The following is a 22,133-nucleotide window of genomic DNA, read 5'->3' on the forward strand; positions in this document are numbered from 1 at the left end:
AAGCGGAAGGAAGCTTTGGGCCGTGTGCGTGAGCGTTGCTTGCCATGGCGGCCGCTAAGAAACCTTTGGAGTTCCACGCCAAGCGGCCCTGGCTCCCGGAGGAAGCGGTGGAAGATCCGGACGAAGACGACGAGGATGCTACCGATGAGGCCGACGATGGGTTCTCCCTGCAGGAGGTGTTACGGCTCGGGGGCACCAAGGTAATGGCCTTGGACTCCAAGAGAAGGGAAACACAGGCGCGTGGAGTGGTCCCGCGAGTGGCGGGGGCAAGTGGCCCGGCAGCCCCCGAGCTGCAGAGTGGGAGGGCGTCGTGGACCCAGATCCCAGTTTCGAAATGTGCTCGGTGCGCTTCCCGCACTTCTTTCCCATTGCTCTTTGCAAGAGAAAAGTCGTTTAGAATTGAACGTTTTTATGCCGTGTCTTTTCTTAGGATGTAGGTGTCATCTCATTTTATTGACGTAGTATAACTGGCACTCTATCAGGTCGGAGAGGACTGACTTTTTTTTTTTTGGTCCTGACCTCGTGGTATCAGTGTTTGGAGCCCCAGTGGTACTGGAATTTAACTTATGTTCTCACAAAGTACACCCACACGCTCAGTTTACGCCCAAGAAGCTCTCTGCGCTCTTGGAATTTACATCCTAATTAAGGCAAAGAAACAGTAACCAAACTTTGGAATACATTGTATATCAGACGCTGAGCGGAGAAGATTAAAACGAGGAGGGAGGATAATAAATGGGCGAGGCGTTACAGTTTTAAACGAGGTGATCGGGGGACCCACCCCTGAGTTTTCGAGCAGGAAATTGAAGGAAAGAAAGGACTGAGCCTTTTTGGTTTTGTTCCAGGAACAGTAAAAATAGTGCAAGTGAGGTGAGAGGAGAGCAGTAAGAAATGCGATCAGACATGGAAGCAAGCTAAGTGTCCATCGACAGATGAACGGATAAAGAAGATGTGGCACATATATACAATGGAATGTTACTCAGCCATGAAAAAATGAAATTGAGTTATTTGTAGTGAGGTGGATGGACCTAGAGTCTGTCATACAGAGGGAAGTAAGTCAGAAAGAGAAAAACAAATAACATATGCTAACACATATATTTGGAATCTAAAAAAAAAAAAAAATGGTTCTGATGAACCTAGGGGCAGGACAGGAATAAAGACACAGACGTAGAGAATGGACTTGAGGACACGGGGAGGGGGAAGGGTAAGCTGGGACAAAGTGGGAGAGTGGCATGGACATATATACACTACCAAACGTAAAATAGATAGCTAGTGGGAAGCAGCCGCATAGCACAGGGAGATCAGCTCGGTGCTTTGCGACCACCTAGAGGGGTGGGATAGGGAGGGTGGGAGGTAGATGCAAGAGGGAGGGGATATGGGGATATATATATGTATAGCTGATTCACTTTGTTATACAGCAGAAACTAACACAACATTGTAAAGCAATTATACTCCAATAAAGATGTTAAAAAAAAAAAAAAAGGTCAGAGAGGTAAGAGGATGGGCTTATCTTCTGAATTTGATGGGAAACCTTAGAAGATTTGTAGCAAATATGTAACAGAGCTTTGCTTTTTATTATATGTTTTGTTTTCAGACTAGACTTTCTGGGCAACATGGGGAGGGGAAGGGGGAGGATGAGCGATTAGAGGCAGGAGAAATGCAACTTACCGGGGCAGATTCACAGTTTGCTCTGTACTTGGGTTGTATTTAATTTTTGAGTAGGTAATATATGCACATGTTATGAAAAGGTTTGTTTTGGTTTTTGCTTTGTTTTGTTTTGTTTAAAGGAGGGGGGTACAGGATGAAAAGTCTTCTTTCCCACTTTTATCTCCAGCCATGCAGTTTCCCTTACAGGAAGCAATTATTTTTGTCTTTTATATCTTCCAAGCAGATACACACACACACACACACACACACACACACACACCTATGTTTGTTATTTTTTACACAAAAGGTACCATACTATGTAATATTTTAAATCTTTTTTTTCTTACTGTTTTATTAGAAATCCCTCCACATCAGTATAAAGTTCTGTCCTGGGACTTCCCCGGTGGTCCAGTGGTTAAGACGTTGCCTTCCAATGCAGGAGGTGTGGGTTCGATCCCTGGTCGGGGAACTAAGATCCCACATGCCGTGGGGTGCGGCCAAAAACTTAAAAAAAAAAAAAAAAAAGAATTAAAGTTCTGTCTTTGGTTTTATGTTTTATCATTTTCTTAATGTATCTAACTAGCCATTTATTGTGGATATTTAAGTTGTCAATCTTTTGCTATTTTAAATAATGCTTCAGTAAATAACCTTGAACATATATATCTTTTTCCACATTTGTAAGTGTATGCATAACCTAAATTTATAGAAATGGAACTGCTGGGTCAAAGGATTTGTCTTGTATTTTGACTGAAGTTGACAAATGGCTCTCCATAGACGTTGTGCCAGTTTACACTTCCATCAGCCATTTAGAAAAGTGCCTTTTCCTCCACCCTTTGCCCAACACCACCTGTCTTAATTTTATCTTTGCTTCTCTGGCAGATTAAAAAATAGATGTGTCATTGTGGTTCTAATTTGGACTTCTTTAAATGTCAGTGAGGTTGAGCATCTTTTCACATTTTTAAAGAACCACTTTTTTTTCTATGAACCGTTTGTTTATATCCTTTGCACATCTTTCTGTTGGGTTGTCACTTCCTTAGCTGATGTATAGGAACTTTTATATTACATATTAAGCCAAATTACTTTGATATGAGTTGCCAGTTGTTTTTTCCAGCTTATTATTTGTCTTTCAATTTTTGTATATGTTTTGTGTGTAAGAGAATAATAAATATATCCATTCTTTTCTTTATGGACCCCGGGTTTTATGTCAAATTTGGAAAGATTTTTCCCTACTCTGGAATTATTTTTTTAATTAAAAAATTTTATTTTTATTTTTATTTTTTAAAGTTATTTTTGATGCGGACCATTTTTAAAGTCTTTATTGAATTTGTCACAAATTGCTTCTGTTTTAGGTTTTGGGTTTTTTTTTGGTCACAAGGCATGTGGGATCTTAGCTCCCCAACCAGCAGATTGAACCCGCACCCCCTGCATTGGAAGGCGAAGTCTTAACCACTGGGCCACCAGGGAAGTCCCTGGAATTATTTTTTTAATTATGCTGTGCTTTCTCCTATTACTTTATGGTTTTATTTTTCACATTTAAATCTGATCTATCAAGTAAGTACTTTGGGTGTAGGTGGGAGCCTAGGCAATACTGTGATAACTCAATTTTATGGATAATTGATTTCAAGGATATAGATATCAAATTAACTTTTGAGGTTTTAACTAAACTGTTGGATTTGTAATTTATTTTTAACTTATATTTTTATGCAGCAAGATTACCTTATGCTGACTGCTTTGGATGAGAATGAGGAAGTGGTGGATGGAGGCAAAAAAGGAGCAATTGATGATCTTCAGCAGGGTGAATTGGAAGCATTTATTCAAAATCTTAGTTTGGCCAAGTATGCAAAAGCTTTCTTAATTGAAGAAGATCAACCAGCTAAAAAACAAGAAGCCAGCAAAAAAGAAGCAAGAGTATCTAAAGTAGATAATAAAAAGCAAAATACAGCAGAAAGTGAAAGTAAGGTGAAAAATAAGAAGAGGCCAGAACAACATTCTGATGAGAACAGCAGTGCCATAACAAAAGCAAAGAGAGATAAGCAACAGGATATCTTTGAATTTTTTGAGAGACGGATATTGTTACTTAAGTCTGGAGGCAAATGGTATGATCTGGAGTATAGCAATGAATACTCTTTGGGACCCCAGCCTCAGGATGTTGTGTCTAAGTACAAAACCTTGGCTCAGAAGTTGTATGAACATGAAATCAACTTATTCAAAAATAAGACAAATAATCAAAAGGGAGCCTCTTCTACCTGGATGAAGGCAATTGTGTCATCAGGGACGCTAGGTGACAGAATGGCAGCCATGATTCTTCTTATTCAGGATGATGCTATTCACACACTCCAGTTTGTAGAAACTCTCCTGAACCTTGTTAAAAAGAAGGGTAGCAAACAGCAGTGCCTCATGGCTTTGGATACTTTCAAAGAGTTACTCATTACAGACCTTTTGCCAGACAGTCGAAAGCTACGGATTTTCAGCCAGCATCCTTTCAACAAACTAGAACAGTTGTCCAGTGGCAACAAGGACTCAAGAGATAGAAGACTCATATTATGGTATTTTGAACACCAGCTGAAACACTTAGTGGCTGAATTTGTGCAAGTCTTAGAAACTTTAAGTCATGATTCATTAGTAACCACCAAAATTCGAGCCCTTGTAGTGGCTCATGAGCTTCTTTGTAACAAACCTGAGGAAGAAAAGGCCCTTCTTGTGCACGTGGTAAATAAACTGGGAGATCCTCAGAACAGAATAGCCACCAAAGCCTCCCATCTGTTGGAGACATTGCTTTGTAAACATCCCAATATGAAAGGAGTTGTGTGTAGTGAAGTAGAAAGACTGCTTTTCCGCTCAAATATCAGCTCCAAAGCCCAGTATTATGCAATTTGCTTTTTAAATCAAATGGCCCTCTCCCATGAAGAAAGTGAATTAGCTAACAAACTAATAACTCTTTATTTTTGTTTTTTTCGGACTTGCATCAAGAAAAAAGATATTGAGTCAAAAATGCTCAGTGCCCTTTTAACAGGAGTGAATAGGGCATATCCCTATGCCCAGACTGGTGATGACAAAGTGAGGGAGCAGGTTGACACACTGTTCAAAGTGCTGCATATTGTGAATTTTAATACCAGTGTGCAGGCTTTAATGTTGCTCTTCCAAGTAATGAATTCTCAGCAGACGATATCAGATCGATATTATGCAGCATTATATCGGTAAGTACCTACTATTCCAGTGTGTGAATGAGAAGTAATGTGGTCTAATATAATGCAGTGCCCCTCTGTGGGGCAATAGAAAGACTTAGAAAGTAGGATTTTTGGCCCCTCTCAGCAACTTGCTATTCATCAACTTTGAGTCATTTAATCTTTGGCTCCCTGTTGGGCATCTGTATTATATGTTTTGAATACGTCATTTATTATTTTTTATTTTGAGAAGTCCCCATCCTCGGTCCTGTATTTCTTTCCTCCTGTCCTTCACACAGCCATTTAGTCGTTCATTCAACAAGAATTTTTTGAGTGTCAACTATGTGCTGGGCACTATTCCAGAACTCAGGATACAGCACAGTGAACAAAATTCCCACCTCTAGAGGCACTTTCGTTCAAATTGGGGAGGACAAATGGTAAACAAGAATGTTTTTAGATAGGAGGGTTGGGGTTTGCAGTTTTGGAATTTTTTTTAAATATTGGGATTAAGACTTTGGTACTAGATTTACTGAATTTTGCAACTGTCCTGCAGTGCACCCACTGAGGGCTGATATTTTGAACAGTTTGTACACTTGGGAACTGTTGAAGTACACCAACAAGCTACGTATTTCCTTCTAATTCGTTTTTCTAATTTTACATACATATGTCTTGTGAGAAATGTAACATAGTGGTTAATATCTTGGACCTAAGCTACATGAACTGGATTTGAACACCAGCCATTAGCTTGCTGTGTAACTTTGGACAAATACTTAATCCTCATGAAAACCATATTGGTAAACATGATCAATCCCATTTTACTGTGCTTTTATTCATCTATAAAATGTCAAGGGAAGCACCTATCCCGTAGGGTTATTATGAAGATTACGAAACTTCCCCACATTACACAGCTAAAAAATGACAGAACTGGGATTTTAATAAGATTAAGGAGTTAATGTATTTGTAAACCCATGTCATCGTTAGTGTATGGTATGAATTTAACAATGCCCAACAACATAGTAAGTGCTCTGTAAGTGCTGGCTGCTACCATTATCATCATCATTATTATTATTACTACTCACATACATTTCTTAAATTTAATCCTCTTAACAGCTCTCCAGCCTGTGAGGTACAATAATTTGTGCAAGGTCACACAGACAGTATGAGGCCAAGTTAGGTGGCAAATCCAGGCCTATTGACTTGCAGTTCATGGTGTTTCATGGCCCTGATTGCACTGATACACTAAAAAGAATCTCAGAGGCCTTTCCACAACTCTTAAGAGTCTACAGTCTTTTAAAGTACTGTAACCATAATTCCCTGGCAGTCCAGTGGTTAGAACTCGACGCTCTCACTGCCGTAGCCTGGGTTCAATCCCTGGTTGGGGAACTAAGAATCCCGCAAGCTGCACAGTGTGGCCAAAAGAAATGTTTTAATTTTTTTAAAAAATAAAGTAACAAATACTTAACAACGCTTTTTAGTTTGGAAAGACTTCCAAGGCTGAAAATGTAGAGGTTTCAGGATTAGGTTTTTTGGTAACTTTTGAGGGTCATAAGAATTTCTAATTTTTCGAAAGTGTGTGGAATCTATTGGAAAACGTATATTTCTGATATCCATTTAACATGTCAGAGTTTAACACAGCAGTCTAACATCTCTGAGGAGTGCATTCCTAACTCTTTAAATTACTGTTTGCCAAGAGCTCTTACAGATGGATTCCCTCAAAGGGCTTTTAAGCCTTTTTAAAGTATTTATTTTCTCTTGGTTTTATTAAAAATCCTTTAAATAAAAATTCCCTGATATTAGTTGAGGGATAAAAGAAATGAAGAAGCAATTTGGTTTACAAAAACGTGATTTATCAAAAACTCCAGGAACGTATTCTGGGTCAAATGGTGGAGACAACAGCCATCTAAATTCTCAAGTTTTTCTTTTGATGCATAATGGAACTTATGATTTAAAATGAGTGCCAAAATGGATGGAAATGTTGAAAAATTCAAATGAGAAGAGAGAAAGTGGAATAGCAAAGATTATATAAATAACATAGACTTTCTCAGAATATCATCAGTAGGTACTAGAATTGTGGAACTGACAAATGGGGAAAACTAGATATGTGAGCAATATGAAAATGCCTCGCAAGGTTAAATATTTTCATTTCTGGTGTTAGTAGAAAAAAATTAAAAGTGCTTAGAACAAAAGGATTGATTCCACTTTTGGAGTGGTTATCTGGAGGATTGTATTAATTCTGGGTGTCCTAATGTCTAGTGGTCCAGACCATTTGGAGCATCTCTAGGATTCAGCAAACAGGATAAAGAGAGAATTTAAAAATTATCATATGAGATAATATCTCAGCATCCTGCAGAAGAGAGACTTTGGGGGAGAGAAGGACAAATAATAGCTATAGTAAATGGTCAAGTATTTGAAAGGCTGTCGTGTAAAAATATAATTAGGTTATTTTGTTGTGGGTTTTTTAACCAGTTTACTGACCTATAAAATTGTATATATTTAAAGCATACAACATGAAGATTTGATACATGTATCCATTGTGATGATTACCATAATCAAGTTAATTAACACATGGATCACCTCACATACATAGTTACTACGGGGGGGAGGGATTGAGAATGCCTAAGATGTATTCTCAGCAAATTTCAAGTACTCGATACAGTATTATTAACTATATTCACCATGCAGCTGAACGCTTACACCCTTTGACCAACATCTCCCCATTACCCCACCCCCTACCAATCTGTTCCCTGTTTCTATGAATTTGATTTTTTTTTTTAAGCTTCTACATATACATGACATTAGAGTAGTCGTCTTTCTCTTTTTTCACTATGCATAACGTCCTCCAGGTTCATACATGTCACAAAAAGGGCTTCCTTCTTTCTTGTGGCTGAATAATAATCCATTGTGTGTATATACCACATCTTCATTATCCATTCATCTGTTGACACACACATAGGTTGTTTCCATACTTTGGCTATTGTGAATAATGCAGTGAATGTGGGAGTGCAGATAGCTCTTTGAGATACTGACTTCATTTCCTTTGGATATATGCCCTGAAGTGGCATTGCTGGGTCATATGATAGTTTTATTTTTAATTTGTTGAGGAACTGCCATACTGTTTTCCATAATGGCTTTAGCAATTTATATTCCTACCAACAGTGTACAAGGGTTCCATTTTTTCCACATTCTTGTCAATGTTTGTTAACTCCTGTCTTTTTTATAATAACCATCCTAACAGGTGTGAGTTGATATCTCGACGTGATTTTGATTTCCATTTCCCTGATGATTAGTAGTATTGAGCGCCTTTTCACGTACCTTTTGGCCATTTGTGTGTCTTCTTTGGAAAAACGTCTATTCAGGTCCTTTGCCCATTTTTAAATTGGATTATTTGGGAGTTTTTTGCTATTGTATGAGGTTCCTTATATATTTTTTATATTAACCATTTATCAGATACATGGTTTGCAAATATTTTCTTCCATTCCATATGTTGCTTTTTCATTTTGTTGATGGTTTCCTTTGTTGTGCAGAGGGCTTTTAGTTTTATGTAGTCCCACTTGTTTATTTTTGCTCTTGTTGCTTGTGTTGCTTCAGAAGGCAGTAGTAAAATTGATGGTTGGAAATTACACAGGAGCAGATTTCAGCTGTGGATAAAGAAGGTGTTTTCTGGCAAAAATGAGTTGTCCAAAAGTGGACTGTGCTCCTAGAGTGAGAGTGAGCAATCCTCAGTCATGAGAGACATTGAACGAGCACTTGCCATGGAATGAACCACTTACTCATTCAACAAATATTGAGTGCTTATTAAGTGCCAGGCACTGGGGTTACAACAGTGAATAACACAGGCACAGTCCCTGTTCCATTGGACTTTGGGGGAAAAAAAGAGAAAGGAAACAAAATGTGTTAAACTATAAAGAAGATAAACATGGGACTGAGATAGAGAATAACAGAGGAACCTATGGACATGCAGACAGTTGGAGAATGGCATTCTGGGCACAGAATAGTGTCTAGGAAGGATTTACACAGGTAGTACATTGAACAAGAGATTCTCACAGTTCAGTTTTCTACTATAATGTACAGTCTTCACTAGAGCCATGTGGAGGCAGCCTCTGGTCACCCAGCTAGTAGGTAGTGATGCAAGGATAAGAACCCTGGTCTAGTTGACTGCTTTCATAGGTCAGTTTTCACTGTTTGGTTTTGGATTAGCCTTCCATGCGCAGTTATTTATCTATATGAAAAATTATACTGTTAGGGCTGTGCCCTGTTGGTCTAGAGAATAGAAAACCACTTGGAAAAGAGAAAAGAAACCACACACAAGAAAGAAAGTCGTGCTCCTGTGGCTTTTCTTCCCCCTGGTACTATCATCACTCTTTCTATTCTGGTCATTGACTTCCATCTTACATCTTAGGGCAGAAATGGTCTCTTGTTCTAAAATAAGCAGCAAGGTTATTCCTGACTAAGATGAGGTTAGTAGTTGCGTCTAGTAGTTGCTGGGTATGGGGATGTTTTATGAATAAACGCAATCTCGTTTCTGTTTTGCAGGAAGATGCTGGATCCGGGGTTAATGTTGTGTTCTAAGCAAGCCATGTTTCTTAACCTTGTCTACAAGTCTCTGAAAGCTGACATCATGTTGCGGAGGGTGAAGGCTTTTGTGAAGAGGTTACTTCAGGTTACGTGTGAACAGATGCCGCCATTCATATGTGGAGCTTTATATCTCGTGTCTGAGATCCTTAAAGCAAAACCAGGTTTAAGAAGTCAACTAGATGATCCTCCGGTATATTTTACAATTGCTTTTTAAATCGAGTGGGTTCTGAAATATATTTGGTATTTTTCTTCTTTGCTTCAGTGACAATAACTAACTTAGTTCTCTGGAGCAGAGTGTGAGTCCTGGAATTAGACCGACCTGGATTTTAGTCCCAGGTGTACAGTTTACTAGGTGGGCATGTTGCTTCACCCCTTTACTCGTAACAAACTACCCTAAAATGTGATTATATGAGATAGTTACAGTTATAGAGCTAATAGATCTCTTAAGCCTATCTCCTCAGTTGTGAAATGGACATAATAGCACCTACCTCATAGGGTTATGTACAACAGCTCAATTCATTTGAGGGCTGAATGCTTTCAAAGTCTCAGGGATTCTTGGCTCAAAACTTAACTCTGTTACATTTAGGAATAAGAATGTGGTCTCCTCTCATTCTAAATTCCATTGATGGAACTTTCACGTTTCATCAGAATTGCAATAAACAGATCTTCTTCAAAACTACTTCATGTAATTGAATACTCTTCCTGTTGATTAACCCAGATTCATTAAACCATTTTTTTTTAGGAGTCTGATGAGGAAGAAAATTTTATTGACATAGGAGATGATGAAGAAACAGAAAAATTCACTGATGCAGATAAAGAAACAGATACAGATACCATGAAAAAAGTTGAGATGGAAGAAACTGTGTCTGAAAGTCATGTGGAAACCAAAAAGTTAGAGTCTGCTTCTTGGGTGCACTTTGATAATTTGAAAGGTGAGTTTCTTAAATTAAATTATTTTCTTGAATTTTTAAACCGAGGAACTGGATTCCCCTTTAATCTTAATAGAAATTAATATTATACCATTTTAGAAGTCCTCAATATTGCTTTATTTTAGATGGGAGCACTCATAACCAGATATAATTAGGATCCTAGAAGTAAATTTTTAATATAATGAATCATTGACTTACTTATGAACAGTACTACAGATAATAAATACATCTTTTAAAATAATTTAAATCTTAGAAATTAAAGCAGATACCTTTTGGAGCTGTGAAGATTTAGTGAGAAAACTGTGGCCATGTTAGATGCACAGTAGATCTCTTTTCCTTCAGCTGTAAGTGTAATAAGTTTATACTTTTGAATGAGTTTTAGTTTCTTGATCTTTATCTGTACATGTAAAGGCCTCCTGCATGGAACATATATGAAAACAACACATATGTGTACACGAAGTTTGCTTTACAAACAAAAGTATTTGGTTACATATTGTGAATAGTGTGGAACTTGTGGTTACTTTGTTCAAGCATCATGTTTACCCTCTGTAGTTCCTTAAAGTAATGTTTTAGGATTGAAAACATTCTTGATATAGAAACTATGTTTTCCATACACACAAACTGAATTAGGTCTATTAATAGACTATTAGAGCCAAAAGAAATCTTAGAAATGCAGGCTTTTCATTTGAGGCTGTAAAGAAAAGCACACTAGCCTTGAGGATCAAGAAAGGTGCCAGACCCATTTCTTCAAACTTGTTGTGGGACTCTTGGTCAAATTATTTCATCTCTCTGAACTTTAGTTTGCTTGTGAAGTATGAAAGAGAAATATGGTAGCCACCAGGAAGTTTTTAAAAGAATCCATCAGTTGCCCTGAAGGCTAAACTGGGAATAATCCTTTAGAAGGATGACAGGCATGTGCATTGTGAAGTAAACAGTTCCTTGCGTGTTCTGAAGTTTCCTTGTTTTAAATTTTCTAATCTGGAGTTGCTAAAAACATGAAGAAGATAATATAAAACCTGTTCCAAGTGAGACTTACTTCTGGGCATAATTTAATGACAAACATTCAGTGTACTCTAAAGCTCCAAAAGAATTTAGACCTGTTTCATCTTCAGGTCATTTGTCATCTTAACACTTAATGACCTAATTGACCGAGAAATGGGTACCTATTTGAAAAGGGATAAATTCTAAAGGGGAGCTTTTAGTAGTTGGGATAAATATGCTGCCTGGTTTACTCAATAGCAAATGCTAGCTTAGGTACCAAGATAAATTCTGGTGGCTTGGAGTTTTTATTCTAGGTAGGATGCCTGGCTAACTAAAAATGTTGATACTTAATAATTGTCAGTGACAGCATTGATCCTGGTGGGTGTAGTGACCTCTTGGGCTAGGAATAGAGCATTTGAGAAATACTATATTTGTGTTCTCAGGTGGCAAACAGTTAAACACATATGATCCATTCAGTAGAAACCCTTTGTTCTGTGGAGCTGAAAATACAAGTCTTTGGGAACTCAAAAAGGTAAAATAATTTCAAATTGTCTCTTAATTCAACTGTGCTATATATTTGCCCCATGGATTTAACACCTTCAAGTTTCCATTTTTCGTATAAGTGATAAATACAGGAGTTTAGTTATTTAGACATTAATTGGCGTAAGAAAGCAATTTGAAGTATGTCACCTGGCTGTAATGCCTTATAACCCATATTTCTGTTGCCTCTGAAAAACGTTAAATTTACACATTTCTACATTCACATGTAGAAAATCTTAAATAATGTGCCTGCAAAATAAGGATGTTAAAAAAAAAAAATAAGGATGTTATACATGGCTATAAGTAAATTTTGCTTTTTGTAAGCACACTATTGCATGTAATGGCTCTGTAAAATGGATAAATTTTGCTTTATGCCTTAGATATCTCTGAAAGGTTTTGTGATAATAAAACTTTGTGCAAGCAAAGTTACTTTTTAAATGTGTGAAAGGAACTCATATTTCTAATAAGCTTTCTATGATTTTTTTGCTAAAGCAAGTGTCTACCCATGCAGACTCCTGTGGGTCCCTGACACCTTGTTAGCGAGTCTGCAAGGTCACAACTACTTTCATAGTGATACCAAGACATTATTTGCCTTTGTCACTATTGACAGTGGCACTGATGGTATTAAAGAAATGATGGATAAAACTGCTGGTGCCTTAAAACAAATACAAACAGTAGTACCAAGCTGCACTCGTGGGCATTACATTCTTCATTGCCACATACTTGCAGAAGGGAAAAAACGCCAGCATCACATAAGAATGATGAGGCAGGAAAAATTGTTGATTTTATTATCTTGACCCCAAAGTACATACATGTCTTTCTAATATTCTGTGTGTATATATAACAAGAACACATAACACACTCTGCTGCAGACCTAAGTATGAGGGTTGTCTCATGTCTCAAGGAAAAGTGCCTGTGTAGTTGTTGGAAATGCAGCTAGCTGGCTGGCTGACAGACAGGCTGGTCATTCAGACTTGGGTATTTGAGAGATATTTTCTTGAAAATGCATGACGTGAACCTGTTACTTCAATCAAAACAGCTGACAGTATGTGTTGTCAATGATAACGTTCAAGCTTTTAAGCAAAGGTTAAAATTTTAGAACTCCTGTAACCACCATCTTGAGCTTAACAGTTTCTCAGTACCTTTTCTGATTGAAAGGAGTGGTGATACTAACAATGTGATTTCTGTGATGTTGAATGAAATGTGACCAGCATTTGGAAGAATTGCATAACTCATAAAGTCAGTATTTTCCATATGACTAATACACAGTATTATGAAGTCAAGCATGGATAAAAGATCCATTCACTGTAGACCAGTTAATTTTACGTAGCAAGTACCAAAAGCTGATTGATAGGGTTTCAGATTCCATACTGCAACTAATCTTCAATTTCGGTATAGTATCAAAGAAAAAAACCCCACAATTATGTGAAAGACTATTGGTTAATCCTATTTTTTCCAACTATATATCTGTGTGAAGCCAGATTTTCTTCATATACTTAAACTAAAATAACATGGAATACAGAAGCAGATATGAGAATCCACTGTCTTATGTTAAAACAGGCATTAAATAGATTTGCAAAACTGGAAAATAATGCTACTTTTATCACTAATATTAATTTGTTCTGAAAAAGTTATTTTTCATAAAACATTATTTATATTAATATGTAATATGTTTATTGTTAATTTTATTTATTTTTAAAATTTATTTGTTTATTTAATTTTTGGCTGTGTTGGGTCTTCGTTGCTGCGCACGGGCTTTCTCTAGTTGCGGCGAGTGGGGGCTACTCTTTGTTGAGGTGCGCAGGCTTCTCATTGTGGTGGCTTGTCTTGTTGTGGAGCACAGGCTCTAGGTGCACGGGCTTCAGTGGTTGCAGCACGCTGGCTCAGTAGTTGTGGCTCATGGGCTCTAGAGCGCAGGCTCAGTAGTTGTGGCGCACGGGCTTAGTTGCTCCACAGCATGTGGGATCTTCTTGGATCAGGGCTCGAACCCATGTCCCCTACATTGGCAGGCGGATTCTTAACCACTGCACCACCAGGGAAGCCCTATTGTTAATTTAAAATGAACTATAAGTGTTTAACATTTTTCTGTTGTAATTTCTAATAAGGTAAATATCAATAGATATATCCCACTTAAATTACGGAAGCTCTTGAGGTCCTTGATTTTTAAGTATATAAAGTGTTCCTGAGACCAAAACTTTGAGAATCACTCTTCTGATGTATCGGCTTAAGTTTCAGTTTTTTGGATTTTCTTAAATAATCTGCAACTGTGGTAGGAGTTGACCTTATTTCATTTTTTTTTAGCTTTCTGAGCATTTTCATCCCTCTGTGGCCCTTTTTGCAAAGACTATCCTTCAGGTAAGTCTCAAATATTCAGAAGACAAGAAATTAAAGAAAATAAGTAATCCAGTTTTAGATAATCAATAACTAGTCAGTGTTTACTAGATAGAATCATGTACATTTTTCTGCTGTTGTAAAGGAGCAATGACTTGTTTGATACAGAGCAGCAGATAATTCTTCCCACTTTGAGATGAATGGAAATACAGGATATTACAAAACCACAAGAGTTATTTACTACATCCTGGCTTTGCTCCTAAGAAAGATTGCCCTCCCCTTTCCCTTTTGTCATGTTTGCCAGTCAGGGTTTGGTTCCTGGTTAATGGTTAGATAACCTACATAATACTATTTGACTATTCATAAAATCAGCAGTGCATTATAGAATATGTATGAGTGTGTTTAATGTCTTCAAGAAAAGAATAACATGCATGAAAGGGATATTTGAAGGGTCTTTTATTGCATATTTGTGCCTTCGAAGCAATGTAATAGATGCTTATGCTTTTCTTCTTGTTTTTTCTCTGGATGTATATATATAATTTCTTAATTCCCTCTCCCTACCTTTCAGGGAAATTATGTTGAGTATTCAGGGGATCCACTACAGGATTTCACACTAATGAGATTCTTGGATCGATTTGTATACCGAAATCCAAAGCCACATAAAGGCAAAGGTATGCTTCTATTTGATGAATTTTTTGGTTTTCACTGTTAATATTCAATAAACAACATGAGCATATATAACTAGGTTTTACATTACATTGTTTTGATTTTACATTTCAGAAAATACAGACAGTGTTGTGATGCAGCCAAAAAGAAAACATTTTATGAAGGATATTCGTAGTCTTGCTGGTAAGTATAAAGCCTGGACGGTTGAACCTGACAACAGTACAAGTCAGTAACACATAAATTGTGTTATTCTTTGCTCTACTTTATCAGAATAAAACCTAAGCACCAGAGATATTATCCATCTTTGTTGTCAAGATTGGTATGCATTTTCAAGTTTACTGAGATTGGGCCTTTTTTTTTTTTCCAGAAAATTTCAAACATATCCAAAGCATATATACACAAGTGATATGATGGACCCTCCCCACCCCACCCATAACCATCACCCATCTTCAACAATTAGCATTTGCCATTCTTGTATCATCTATAGGTAAAGCTATAGCTTTATCAGTGACACTGCCCACATATAATTACCTTTTACAGCTCAGACCGTTTTAAGCTCTCTAATGGGCTTGGCGGAAATACCCACAACAGATTTTGTCACAGAGCATCATTTTAAACTTATTTCAACAGGTATTTAGTACCCATCTTGTGGATCTAATTCTGCTCTTGTATTCACAGCAGGTATTTCTTTATATACTAGATCCCAGCTCCTTTTTGTTCACAGTCCTAGGGTTCAGTTACAACTTATAAATCATTTAATTTCTAATTGACTTATATCACAGAGGTCCAGACATAAAAGGACTTGCCCAAAGTTAGAGTTGGAATCAGAAGCCAAATACCCTTTTAACCAAGATGAGCCTGAAATTTTTATTCTGATGAGGAAGCACTAATATATTGTAGTTCCTTATTCTTGGTTCTTAGTTTTCCTCGGTATTAAGTTAAATTGTGGATACTTCTGTGTTTGCTTCCTATTCCCAGAATGGCAGGCATTGTTGTCATTTTTCCAAGGTGAAAAATGACAAGTTTAAAGTGATTATTAAGAGAACTCTTTTTGAGTCTTTGTTTCTCTTGAAATTTGGATCCTGGATGCAACTGGAGGACAAGAGAACCCTGTTCTTTCACTGTGACGCACTGATGGCTACAAACTGTATTGCAGTTGATGAAGTTTCAAATGTTGGGTTTCCTCCACACAACAGAGGTTGTCCTTCTCACTATAAGATGCCTTCTGTCCAGGGACTTCCCTGGTGGTGCAGTGGTTAAGAATCCGCCTGCCAGTGCAGGGGACACGGGTTCAAGCCCTGGTCCGGGAAGATCCCACATGCCACAGAGCAACTAAGTCTGTGCGCCACAACTACTGAGCCTGCGCTCTAGAGCCCGTGAGCCACAACTGCTGAGTCTGTGTGCCACAACTGCTGAAGGCTGCATGCCTAGAGCCCGTGCTCCGCAACAAGAGAAGCACCGCAATGAAGAGTAGCCCCTTTTCGCCGTATCTAGAGAAAGCCTATGCATAGCAATGAAGACCCAACACAGCCAATAAATAAATAAATAAATTTATAAGATGCCTTCTGTCCAACTTCCTCACATTATGAGACTTTAGAATCTTTGAGATTCTAAAGAATTATAGGTATTCTGTATTTAGTCTTAAGAGCTTGAATAATATAAAAAGAATTACTTAAATAAAATTTTTAACTTGTTTTCCTAGTTAACAGTAAGGAGTTCCTTGCAAAAGAAGAAAGCCAAATACCAGTGGATGAAGTATTTTTCTACAGGTAATATATTTAATACTGTTTCATTTGGAGAACTGTTAAATTTTAAATTTTTAGATTCCATAAATGCTTTGTTAACATAGGCCTATCTTGAAAAGGGCAAAGGATATGTCAATCCATTTTTGTGAGGGGAGTTTAGAAATGTCATTTTGCTAACGTTAAGATATCTAAATGAAACTAAAACAAGTAAATTTGAGGGTTTTGTTTTTAATAATTTAGCATAAATTTTGTTTTAAGAACCTTGACTTTGAGAAAAATTTTTTTACTCTAGTAATTTTCTTACAGGCTTAAATCTGTAACTCATGAGTTATTTGTCCAAAACATGGCTCTGAGTAGAATTAGCAAAATTCACCACACTACTATGGAGATAAGTCCTAAACCTACTAGTATTAAAACTAATGCATTGTAATAGTAAAGGAACTATTATCTTATCTGGTTGATTGGGTAATTGGGTTCGATTTGGTTTGCTCCTTTTTTTTTTTTTGGCAGCACTGGATCTTTGTTGCTGTGCGCGGGCTTTCTCTAGTTGCGGCGAGCGGGGGCTACTCTTCGTTGCGGTGCGCGGGCTTCTCATTGCAGAGCACAGGCTCTAGGTGCGCGGGCTCAGTAGTTGTGGCGCACGGGCTTAGTTCCTCTGCGACATGTGGGATATTCCCGGACCAGGGCTTGAATCCCTGTCCCCTGCATTGGAAGGCGGATTCCCAACCACTGCGCCACCAGGGAAGTCCCTGGTTTGCTTTTTTAAAAAATTTTTTGTGTAAAGAATTTTGAGGCTATGATCCCATCTGCAAAATGCTAAGTTTCACTGTACCCTGATAGAAGAAAAAGTCTAACTGATAAAATATTGTGATTACAGGTCATTTAGAGCCACAGTTTCTAATATTCGAATACTTGTTATCATTTCAATTGTGTTGATGCTAAAACAACCTTTTACTATGCCATTTAATTAAGATGAGTTAAGGTGTTTTTATGAAGAACCAAGCCTAAAGCAGCTGAGTTAACAGCTTTTCACTTGTTTGTGACACTGGCCATAGGTGCTTTGATTATAGTAAAATGGGCCCTATGATAAAATTATCAAATATATAACATGCATTTTATTTTAGGTATTATAAAAAAGTTGCTAGTGTTAAAGTGAAACAAAAACGGAATGAAGATGAAGAAAGTATAGAAGATGTGGATGATGAGGAATTTGAAAAGATGATTGGTAATTTGTTTACCTTTATAATCCACAGAGTTAGAAAAATTTTATTGGAATTTAGACTGAAAATAAAAAGGGAAATTAGATAAGCTTACATTGAGCTCACATGTTGCATATCATATTACACCTACTAAAAATAAGCACATAAATAGTTCTAATGGAGTAAAAAGGTCTGCAATTGCTAAATATTGTTTTATTTGATATTTTCCCTCTTTCCATAAAAGAACTGTAGAAAGAAGCTAAAGTTAACTGGAACACATTTAGTTTAGGGATTTAATAAGGTCAGCATATTCATGGGTTTGTGTAGATTAATAAAACACCAGCAGTGTCAGATGTATATCATTTTGGTGTTTACTTATCATGAACAGCCAAATCATGATGTGTTGATTGATTCAAATGTTAAGACATGTCAACTTTGTTATTCCTTGCTACATCTCACAGTTTGTATATTGTTCTCTGGCAGACACGTTTGAAGAAGATAATTGTTTCACCTCTGGAAAGGATGACCTTGACTTTGCTAGGTAAAATACTTTTCTTCAATTTTTTTAACTTTTCCCAGCATTTCTCAAATTATTGTCCCTCGGAACAGTGGAGCACAGGACTGTGTGTTGTATAGGAGAAAGGTATTAGGTATTGAAGGAAGTTTGGGAAGTGGACACAGTACTTTCATTTTGGACCTTTATAATGCCCGTTAGTATATTAAATAAAGGCTCTGAGCCATCTGTAACTCTCCTTTGAATTCTGTTAACAGCCTAATGCCCTGCTGGTCACCAAAACATACTTGAGAAAACAAAGTCCTCTTTTACATTTCAAGTTGTTGTTTTTCTTCAGCAACATGAAGAAGAAAGCAAAAGGAGCTAAGGATGACTTAGAAGATGAAGATTCAGAAGATGAGGACCTTGGTAATTTGGATGATGATGAAGTTTCCTTAGGAAGTATGAATGAAGAATTTAGTGAAATTGAGGAAGATGGAGGAACATTCATGGATGTGTTCGATGAAAATGAGGGCATTCCAGGTAAACTTTTTAAAACATAAGACAGAAACAAACTGGAGCTTTCTTCCTCAGCATAGGCTAGTTTTTCTGTTGAAGGTTTTTTAATATTACCCTGTATTCAGATTAATACTCAGATCAGACAGAAATTTAAAGAGGACCTTTTCTTTTTTCTCCTCTCATTTGAAACTGAAGGGTTTTTTTGTTGTTGTTTTTTCAGCAGTTCAGTTTCTGTTTTGGGCTTTTATTTTAATCAGCAATGAGGCTGTCTGTGCTATACCTGTCGAGCTGTTATACTGCCTTTTTAAAATGTTGGTAATGGTAATTTGTAGTTTTTAAAAGTTAATCAATATTCATCATCATAGCCCTATAGCAGTTCTACTGTTTTCTTAAATTGTTTAATAACAGCGGGGTTTCTTTTGGTAACAGAACTTGATGATGATGTCAGCTTCAAAGTCAATAGTAAGAAAAGCAAGAGAAAAGGTGCAAATGATTTTGACTTTGCTGGGTCATTTCAAGGTAAGAAAATGTATTGAGTCTCTTTTAAACCTAAGCAATGAGCATGGGAAAGCTATTGTTCATTATCATTTTGGGAAATTAACTTTTCTAATGGATAAGAAGTCTTAAACGTATTTTTAATATATGAAAAATGTTGTTTCTCACATCCACCTTCAATTATTTTTCCTTCCCAAATTCACTCCTCTCATTTAAATAGCTCTAGATCATCATTTCATTCATGTTTAAACCATTCAATACTACATAAGCCCTGGATTTTCCATAGACACCTGTTGCCTTTTTCCTTTTCTCTATCAACTCTTATCCTTCCCATTTGACCCATCTAAAAACCCATGCTCTTTATTAACTTCATTTTCCTTTTTTAATGAGATCTGCCATTTTGCTGCCATGACAAAATGATTATAACCTCAAAAATATATAAAACAGATAGGAATTTTTTAAGTATATGATAACAGATTATGTCTTTTAGTGTAACTTCTACGGTGCTAATAAAAGGAAAAAAGTACTATATCAGGTGACAAAATTAAGTAAGTTTTTGATAAAAATGTAGAAAGCACGATAAATATTTTATGACGAATTTTATTTCAAAGTGGCTCTAGTAGAGACATTGATGTAGAGTTTTAAGTATTGTTTCAGGTAAAGTGAAAATGGATAAAAGCAATATTTTTAGTTAATAGTTTTAGACAGTGTGAGTTAAAATGTAATAAACATTAATGAACTTATTTACAAAACAGAAACAGACTCACAGGCATAGAAGAAAAACTTGTGGTACCAAAGGGCAAAGGAAAGGGGGATAAATTGGATAAACAAGGTCCCTACTGTATAGCGCAGGGTACTATATTCAAATATCTTGTAATAAACTATAATGGAAAAGAAAAAATGTAATAAATATTAAAAATAGATACTTTATTATCTTATCTATTTTGAAAGGTTTATATGTTTAGAATTACAGGGGAGTTTTTTTTAAAGAACAGGTTTATTTTGAGTAGTAAACAAAACTCCATTTATCACATAATAAACAAACCATCAATTTCTTCACAGTCCAAAGAACAAAACCTCTGACTTAATTAGAGTTTACACTTAGTCTAAAATCCATCCATGTCAACTTTGGAATTTTAATCTTGCCTGATACTACGAAATAGGGCAAACTTTGATTGATGGTCAAATCTGAAAGACAAGAAGACACTGTTGTCACCTCAACAGTCCTATTAGGATATTAACTTTAAAAAAAAAAAACTTTATACTAACTTTTAAGTTATTTTTCTGTCTTTAAATGCCATATACCTAATGATACTAGAAGATAATTGTAATTGTATGTTTTAACCCAAATATACATATTTTTTAACAAAACTACGTTGAAGATTGTATTTATCCAAAATCATTGGATTTACAATTTAATAATCTAGACTTATACTTTTTTTTAAGGACCAAGAAAAAAAAAGAAAAGAAATTTCAATGACTCCAACCTATTTGTATCTGCTGAAGAGGTAAGGCTAATGTACTGCTTTAAGCAGTTAGCTATTCTATTGATACATTGTTTTTTAAGTTTTCTAATATGTGCATACCCCCCCCTTTTTTTCTTTTAAAGTTTGGCCACCTGTTGGATGAAAATATGGGATCCAAGTTTGATAACATTGGCATGAATGCCATGGCTAACAAAGATAATGCAAGTAAGTAACTTGAATTTTTATTTAGGTTTTAACTTCGAATTAGGTTAACTAACTTCGGCTTTAACTTAGAATTTCTGAAAATCTGAATATTTTTGGAGGACCTTTTTATAATAAGAAGGGATAAATGGTTCCTTACAACCTGAAAAGAATGGCTTTTTCACCTCTGTCTGCAGAGCACATGGAATTAAAAAGTATTTATACTACAGGAAAAAAGACTACAGCCTACAAAAGTTACTTTTTTTTTTTAATGGAGGCAGGCTATTTTTATATAGTATGAATTTGCTAAGTAACTTTATAAATACTTTATAGTCATTTTAATTATTTCTGATATTGATAGTTACTGGCTGCTCTTCTTTCACCAGTAAGTGTTCAGGGGAAATAAAATCTTTAGAGCATTTGTTCCTTTGCTGTAAACAGTAAATCTCTGACGATAAATATGGAAGGAAAGCAACAACCAAGGAGGGGTTTGTGCAGTGGATGGGAAATGACTGTAGGTCATGGCAGACTGGACGTTCCTGTTAGGATGTTTGGTGGGGCCTCCAAGAGTCTACAATGTGCTTATCTTTTTTCTCCCTCCTCAAAGGTCTCAAACAGCTTAGGTGGGAGGCTGAACGTGATGACTGGTTACACAACAGAGATGTGAAAAGCATCATCAAGAGGAAGAAAAATTTTAGAAAGAGGCCAAAAACCACTCAGAAAATTAAAAAGCAAAGAAAATGAGTGTTTTCTAAGTAAATTACAAGTTAAAATTCTACTTACTCCTAATTTTTGCTGTTCAGCCATTTTTCTTGATCTTGCTCTCTGATTCCATACATTCCAGAGTGTTCAATGGATTTGTAATAAACTATAAATAGAAATAGCTGTCATTTATGAAATCATGTAAAAGTGTTAAAATTAAACTATATTGAGAAAAAAATCAAGCTTTTTTCCCCTTATTTCTACATGGTAAAATGAAAAGGATGACAATAGGATACATGTGTTGTGTATAAGCTCTAGAATCTCTGCTAATCATTGTAATGAACACTATTTACTAAGCGTTACTTTATACCAGATACTGTGTGAAGTAATTACATAATGTTATCTTGTTTAATCCTTACAACAATTCATGAGATAGGCATTATTATCTCTACTTGACGGAGAAAGAAAAAGCTCCAAGAAGTT

The 22,133-nt window shown here is 36.3% G+C and overlaps 2 protein-coding genes across 4 annotated transcripts in view; one reads left to right on the forward strand and one right to left on the reverse strand.

Annotated features, from left to right (window-relative positions):
- The first annotated feature begins 1 nt into the window (after position 1).
- CEBPZ (CCAAT enhancer binding protein zeta) lies at positions 2-21,892 on the forward strand. The gene is made up of 16 exons (XM_007167157.3): positions 2-200; positions 3,352-4,841; positions 9,342-9,573; positions 10,126-10,315; positions 11,737-11,825; positions 14,135-14,188; positions 14,733-14,835; positions 14,945-15,013; positions 16,533-16,599; positions 17,700-17,800; positions 18,258-18,315; positions 18,626-18,810; positions 19,216-19,305; positions 20,728-20,789; positions 20,891-20,972; positions 21,556-21,892. Exons 1-16 carry the CDS (start codon positions 45-47, stop codon positions 21,690-21,692), a joined length of 3,165 nt encoding a protein of 1,054 aa, XP_007167219.1. The 5' UTR covers positions 2-44; the 3' UTR covers positions 21,693-21,892.
- Positions 19,866-22,133, reverse strand: part of CEBPZOS (CEBPZ opposite strand) — a 41,821-nt gene continuing 39,553 nt past the window's right edge. For all 3 annotated transcript variants that reach the window (XM_057557967.1, XM_028162438.2, XM_057557968.1), the window contains 2 exons: positions 21,732-21,816; positions 19,866-20,469 (listed from right to left, as the gene is read on the reverse strand). In XM_057557967.1, the coding sequence (XP_057413950.1) occupies positions 21,734-21,816 (83 nt within the window). In that variant the 3' untranslated portion in view covers positions 19,866-20,469; positions 21,732-21,733. The remainder of the gene's footprint in view (positions 20,470-21,731; positions 21,817-22,133) is intronic.

Source organism: Balaenoptera acutorostrata, chromosome 12 (assembly GCF_949987535.1).
Source record: "Balaenoptera acutorostrata chromosome 12, mBalAcu1.1, whole genome shotgun sequence".
NCBI classification, from domain to species: Eukaryota; Metazoa; Chordata; class Mammalia; order Artiodactyla; family Balaenopteridae; genus Balaenoptera; species Balaenoptera acutorostrata.